Source organism: Gavialis gangeticus, unplaced genomic scaffold (genome assembly GCF_001723915.1).
Source record: "Gavialis gangeticus isolate Ggan-Ray unplaced genomic scaffold, GavGan_comp1, whole genome shotgun sequence".
Lineage (NCBI taxonomy): Eukaryota > Metazoa > Chordata > Crocodylia > Gavialidae > Gavialis > Gavialis gangeticus.
Window position 1 is genome coordinate 47,105,798 of NW_017728993.1, and position 7,475 is coordinate 47,113,272.

General features: G+C 40.3%; 1 protein-coding gene across 2 annotated transcripts in view; it reads right to left on the reverse strand.

Annotated features, from left to right (window-relative positions):
- CDC14A (cell division cycle 14A) overlaps window positions 1-7,475 on the reverse strand; it is a 203,199-nt gene that overhangs the window by 45,744 nt on the left and 149,980 nt on the right. For both annotated transcript variants that reach the window (XM_019501693.1, XM_019501692.1), the window contains exon 11: window positions 4,708-4,867. In XM_019501693.1, the coding sequence (XP_019357238.1) occupies window positions 4,708-4,867 (160 nt within the window). The remainder of the gene's footprint in view (window positions 1-4,707; window positions 4,868-7,475) is intronic.

The window sequence follows — 7,475 nt, forward strand, 5'->3', positions numbered from 1 at the left end:
CCTTTGGGGGGGGGGGGGCAATCAAGGCCCCAGTGGTAAGGGAAGGAGTGGGGATAGGGCTGGGGCCTCGACCTTCCCCACTCCCCCCACGGCCCTTACCCCTCCTCACAGACTTACCTGCTGGGCAGGGGGTACATCTTTGGTTTCTCTTAAATTCCAAAAGTGATCTGCAACTTAAAAAGGTTGGAGACCACTGTTCTACATTTTGCATATGCCTGTGGCATCTAAACTACAAATACATACAATGTACTTTTCACAGCAGTACTGATAGTAACAATGTAAAACTGAAATTAGGCATTAAAGTACCTGAAAAGTATTAGCTGCATAGCAAGGTATGTATTGAAGATTATATACCTGAAGATTAAATATATTTATTTCTTTGCATTATGGTAATTCCTAGGTATCCCAGCTGACATCAGAGACTCATTGCTGTAGACATCACACAAAGAATCAAAGAGTTTCTGCTTTTAGGAGCTAAAACAAGACTAAAGGTTGACAGGAAGGAGGTAAAGCATAGAAACAGAGAGAATAATACAATACACTGTAATGACATGATCTCTAATTTTTGGATAGGTTTTGTTGGGAGAATATTAAAAATATAGTTGGCTGCTGGTACACCAATATCATGCTAGCCAAATGTCTCATTGTTTCCTGGAACTCCCCCATCAATCTGTCTGTGCCCATCTGTTCATTCTCTTAAGTTAAGACTGATTTCTGGGAAAGGGAACACTTTTTTATTCTGGGTCTACAGAGCATTAACACAATGAGTCTTTGGGTCCATGACTAATGTCCCTAGGTGCTAATGTCACTAATATCTGCAAATAGTACGTTAAATAGTAATAAGAATTTTCTATTTCTAGGCCTGTTTCCTTTAACAAGATGAAGTCACAACTAAGGAAGCACAAGGGTCTGGAGTTCAGCAAAGAGGAAAATTTGTGGTGGGAAAACAGTTTATAAATCCCTCATTCTAATGCTGCATCTATTTCTTAGGCATCTGAGCACTGTAACTAGAATCAAAACTAAAACAAAGCCCCCATACATAAACAGTTTAAGCCTGAGATAGTTAAATTTAAAATGTAAACTTGCTAAAATGGCTGATGAAAGTCTGCCACACAAAGAGTACCCTGAAATTATGTCTTAAAGTACAAAAAAAATTGGCTTTAATGAACTGGTGGAATTCATCCCTTCTACAGGGAGGTCCTTCTGCCTCTAATGAGTTCCATGTAACAGAACAGCACTTTCTACGGATAGGTCTACATTGCAGACTGCAATGCAATGCACGGATCCTCACCTAGCTGTGAATGAATTAGCTTGAGTACTGGAAGCTCACTGGCCCTGGTAATAGAGTTTTGTGGGGGATAGTTTACCTTGCCAAAAAACTAAATCAGATACCTCTCTATATTTGCATTTACAATCTGCAGACACACTCTCAGTAAACTAGACAATTCAATCTTTTAGGGCCTTTGTACATGCCATAAAATTGGCCTTTAATGAGGCTTAAATGCCCTTTTGCAGTGCTTTAATGGTGTTGCTGTTTGTACGCTTGGTGGCGTATTCCACTTTAAATAACTTTGGTATACAGCACGATAAAACACCTCCAAGGTGTTTTAGTTTGCTACCTAACAGTGCAACATTGGAAGCTGATGTGCTCGGGGCTTGGCGAGCCCCGCACAGCTCAGGGGCTGTGGGACCCAGAGGCAGCCCATGCAGGCAGGTTCCACTGAAGAAAAGAAGTGGCAAGCCTGACTTTTTTTTTTCCTCCCTGGAGCCTGCCTGCCTGAGCTGGGCAGAGGCCCAGTGCTTCCCTGCATGGCTGTGGGGGGACGCCTGGGTCAGGTGCCAGCAGGCAGGTGCCACCTGAAGGGCCCCCACGCAGCTCAGGGACCGCTCAGCCCGCTGGCAGTTTGTCCCCTTTCTTCCCCACCTCCTTCCCCGCCAGAGAGGCAGGTAAGGATCAGACCCCCACCCTTGTGTACACACCAGAGGGGTTTAGTTTGGTTTAATTCTCCCTAAATTGAAGCAGTGTTTTTAAAAACCCACTGTTTCAATTTAGGGAGAATTAAACGGAATTAAACCCCCATGGAGTATACAAGCAGCCTTAGAACCCAAGTAACAAACTGACCAGTAACAGGAGACAAGCATTTACTAGTATAAAAAGAATATAACATTGTGATTCATCTTAAATTTGGAAGACATTTTTAAATGGAGTGTATTTCTCTAAGGTGATATGTAGAAGAATGCTGACTTGCAGTTTGTTGACCTATCACCTACTGCAAGAGGCACTACAAGCTGAGTGCCCTATTGAATCAGATGGATTCTGTCAGCAAAGCTCTTCAGTTAATAAAGAGCTAAGAATGGATTGATCTGAATGCATTCTGAATAGTTCAGCCAAACTAGTCTTTATGGATACTATAACAAAGATTTAGTTCTTTGCCTTCACTACAACATAAGAATTAAAAAGACCCCATAAAACTTCTACCCTGCAATTCACCCAGTTCCAATTAAACTTATGCCACTATTTCTAACACTCACTGATTCTTCAATCATCTGCCTTCTGTAAATCATGATAACCCACAAAGAACAGATGAAAGGATGATGTATCTATGCACCAGTCTCTTGATGGGCTGACAGTTTGGTATAATGAGAAGTGGTCAGAAAACAGATTTATTTTTTCAACCTCAATTGGGCCAAAGCCCAAACGAGAAAGTCATTTTGTTTGCATAAATGTGAAGTACTACATTTTTATTTCAAACCTTTTTTAAAGATAAAGAATTGAAACAAAAACCAAGTTAGAAATAACCGAAAAAACCCACCACTTTCAAAATTTGCTTTTAGAATTAAATGAAGGTTTCTCAATTTTTTTAAAGCTTACCTTGGTCCTACTTCACATGCTTGAACATAGAGACAGAATTCTACACAAAAGCTGTGATTACATTGGATCATATTCTTCTCCTTGCACTCCTTTAGTGCAGGATGTTTTATTAGAGATTGTTTTGCATCATCTTGACACACAAATGACTTGGTGGATTTGATGGTCTGGGCTATCCCAGAAGCCAAACTATTTGATCATCATGGTCTTTCTGACCCCCAAAAATCTACAGATTCAAGATGTGAGACACTGATTTCAGGAAAAAAATTCATATTTTGACATCATTTCTCCATGTGTCAAAGCATTTTCCATCAAAACTTTTGTTGAAATTTTTCTGACCACCCTTATATTTCATTCAGCACACCAGTGCTGATGTAATCCAGTGGGTATACAGTATCTGAACAAGATCTATCAGATTCCAAAGTATGTTCATTAAAATAGTTCCATCCCAATTGGAACAAAGGTAAGTCTTAACTTCTATTTGAAACAGGTAACGATTAACTATGACGTAAGGTCAAGATCAGATCAAAAAGGCTGATTTCATCAGCAGAATCTGAAATTTCCTGAAATATAAGTCAGCATCATCCTTCAAGATAGTGGCAATAATACATTCATACTTGAAGGATGGTGATGACTGGCCAATTGTTCTTCTATTTTTATATCTATTTCACCTTACTAGGAGACAGTTGATCAGTAATCTGCTCAGACCATGCTATTTTATCTCATTCTTGCATCAGGGACAGCAGCAAAATACTCCACAGAATTTTCTCTACTCTTTTTTCCACTCCATTCCATCCTCTTTATCAGAACCAGAGATGTTTAAGCGATTCGGTTTACTAGAGGCAGCTGCCCAAAAAAGGACAGAGGAAACAGTACTAACCATATCATCTTTGCGTACAATGCCTTTTAATGATTACTATCACAGAACAAATTCACCTATGCTTCTGGTGAAATAACCTGAAAAACTGTCCAGTAAGAGATGAACTGTAGCCCCCCTAGGAATCAATGAAAACAATGAAGTGATACTTTGTAGCAAAAAGCATTATGGCTGCTTACAGACATAAAAGGGTCACTTTAAACTCAGTGCGGTCTAACACCAAGTCCAGATCATGCCCAAAAGAGGCACTGTTAGCTGGACCCAGCTCACCTAACATCTGTATACATCAAGTGGATTAGTGGGGCTTTTTTGGTGCTTTTCTCTAACAGCTGACTGAATCAACTATTAGATAAAAGTGCCAAAAAGCCACACTGAAGCAACCAACCTATACAGATGCTGCAGAGCCAGGTCAAACTAACACACTGCTTCTTCCAGTAAAGTGGATTTTTGGTTGGTTTGAGTTTTTTTAACATCTGTAAGCAGCCTATGAAAACAATCTAGGTCAGGGGTTAGCAATCTATAACCTGTGACGAGGTCCAATCTAGCCTGAGGGATCAACAGCATGGAGCTCTACCATTCTGTCCACCCCTTTGCCATGCTTCTCTCTGCTTGGAACCTGCTGCATCCACACTTCCCTCACTGCAGAGGGGTCAAGTTAGTGCAGGCAGCAGTGTAAGTGCAATGGGGTGAGGGGGAGGGGAGTGAAAACTTCTAGGTCACAGCCAGTTAGGCTGCAAGCTCCAGTCTGTACTGGAAAAGGTGATTGGACAGCCTTTGCCTCTTATTTCAGTCTTCAGTATGTTCTTATTTTTCTAAATGAATTTACCTATTCTTGCATTTATAATAGATTATTTTAACACGCCTCAGAAATCACAGAAAAATATGTAAACATTTCATACAGTTAGTTATTAAACATGAGCTCTCTCTCTACCAATGTGCAATACTTTCAGTGAATCCGTACCTCTCCATATCTGTCGAGATTTTGTAGTTTATTAAAACTCCCACTGATTGAAATGTCATCCAAGCCACAGAGGACTCTATTCATGCTTCCATCCTCAAACGATCGTTGTTTCTGTTTGGATCGGAAGACATCTCCCTGTAACCACAGCATTGCTTGTTTCCTGTTAAATATTAAACCAGAAGTATAATTAGTTTCAACAATTTTTTTTGCAGACCAAACTAATGAGAAAACATGCAAGCAATCGTTAACTGAGAGTATTTTGGTCTTTTAAATATTTTCATAATCAAAACAGAAAATTATGTTATATAACAAAAGCATACAACTTCTCTCCTATGGTAAATAAAGCTAGATTAGATAAAAATCTCTGTATGAGATTATGTGTATCATAAACTTAGAATCTGTCATTCTTCCAGCTGTCCCTCACTCTTCAGAATTTTGTTTAAGTGTATCCTAATCATGGGGAAACAATCAGCAATATGCTATAGAAGCCAATATTATTTTTTAAAGTATTTTAAAGCTATTTGTAATGTTTTTTTGTTTAAAGGCACAAACCAACACGGTATTATTTAACTTTTATGTATGTATACAATTAATGTATGGTGATGTGGTGTTGTGTACAGTATTGTTAGCACGAGTGGTTTAATAAGCAGTCAAGCAATAACTGAGATATGCAGAGAAGGGGTGCAAAATCAAATTAAGGTGAACAGAACAGTGATATCAACTGTATAACAGAATGGTTTTTTGATGTGTTGGAGAAAAAAAACAAAAAACAAAAATGACAGCATTTACCCACTGTCAGCATGTGTGGGCAGGGTAGGCTTGTAGGCTGGGACAAGTTAAACTGCCTTAAATTCTTTAGGGAAGGGACTGTTTTTCTCTTGTGTGAGCTCATAATGCTTAGCAAAATGAAGCCCCATAGAAACTATAGAAGCAACCACAAGGCAATTATTAATAATACTGGGAAGCAGAGAGCAGACCATTGTCAGCTAAGATATATCTGTTAACAGCTTCTCTCTTCATTTATAACCAATGAGTAATGCCTCCTAATGGAATTTGGAAAAGGTCCAATATTGTAGTTAGGTGACTAAGCCCCATTTTTCAACCAAAGTTACCAGAAGAGTTCTTTCAAACCTGCTGAGACCCGCAATCAGCTGACTGTTAGCATTATAATGCTAACTTTTAAATTATATAAAACAAACTTTAAGGAAATTATATTAGACACTTCCTTAAGAGAAAGCTTTCCATTGGTTACAAACAGGGTTCCAGTCATTTCCCAAACTACAAAGTTGGGTTGAGTGAGGAGAGAGCTGCTGAAAGAATGAGAATGATCAGATGTGAAAATTGTCTCATTTCTGCATAGCTTTTCTCCTTATTTATAATAAATGGGAAATGGAATGTGACGATTCATAGAAGAGCATGTGTAAGATTTCAGCAGAGCTTTAATTTGTATTACAGCAGAACTGAGGGGAAAAATCCTCTCACAATCCAGTTGCATCTTCCTAGCAGAGGATGATGTAGCAGAAGAATGGAACCTCGAGTTTTCCCTGGATAAGGCTCACATTTTTTCCCCCACAATGCCATATGGGACCTGATAGATGGAGCCCAGATTCATTCTATAAATAGTATCTGAGAGGCCCATTACGACAAATGCTGCAAAGTTTTACAGTTTTGCTTACAGGAACTTCTTAGACCTGTGGTCAAAGTCTTTTAGACAGAATGAAACCAAGTGGACACAGTTATTTTTTTCTGCTCACACCAGATATGAAGTCCAATGGGATAAATGCCATTGCCTTGGAAAGCTCTTTTTGGATACCAAAGTGAGATTAACAGAGAATACAGGAACTACACTTCTCTTTGGATAGCCATCTAGATACAGTCCAGTCTGGATGGTGAAGGGTCTCTCTACTTCAAGAAGTCTGATCTTTTCTGCAACTCAACAGCAGTGCTTTGGCTGTCTATCAAGTTCTGCTCTTGTTGTATTGTTGACCAGAGGATACTACTCTTCTCTTCATCCACTATATCTTGTATGCAAAGGTGAGGTTCCTACAATTTAGTATTGCCCATTAACTTTAATATTTGAAAGTCAACTTGAATTCCCAAATAAGGTGATGGAACCGGTCCTCTATGAGTCCACTCCTCCACCCAATATATTACGTATGCTGCACAGCTATCGTAATTAGTTTTCACAAAATTATCATCAAGTTGATTTTCTTGACGGTCTGCTGTTCAGAAAAGCAACTGTGAAATTAAGTAATGTTTTTCCTTCTATCCGCATTCTTTTTCACTAAGAAACTAAACAGCTTTTTCTTTAAACAGGGAACCAGCGTCAAATCCCCCAAAGGTCAATAATCATCATTGTCACGGGGCGGGGCGCAGGGACGGCCGTGATCCCCCGGTGCCCTTACCGTGCCAAGTCTGGGCCCTAAACGCACCCTCTGTCTCACCCGCCATGTCTTTGATCTTACAAGTATCAAATGGGAGGCTGCCTTCTGACCCCCTTGTGCACGGTGCTATCTTTGTACTGGCCCCTGTTCATCAGTGAGTGACATGGTGCACCCCAACTTTATGGGCCACGTGTGCCTCCTGCCTCCCCTCTTTAGCACGCCCCAAGCCTCGCAGTTGTCCTGGACGTTCTTATGTCGGTGTGGTGGCCCCCTCCCGGGCCCTTCAATACATGCACCCCCTCTGGGCTTTGTCCTGCGCGCCCTGCCCTCTCCAGGCTCTGTCCTGCGCGCCCTGCCTCGCCCTTTCTTGGGGCTTCTCTTCAT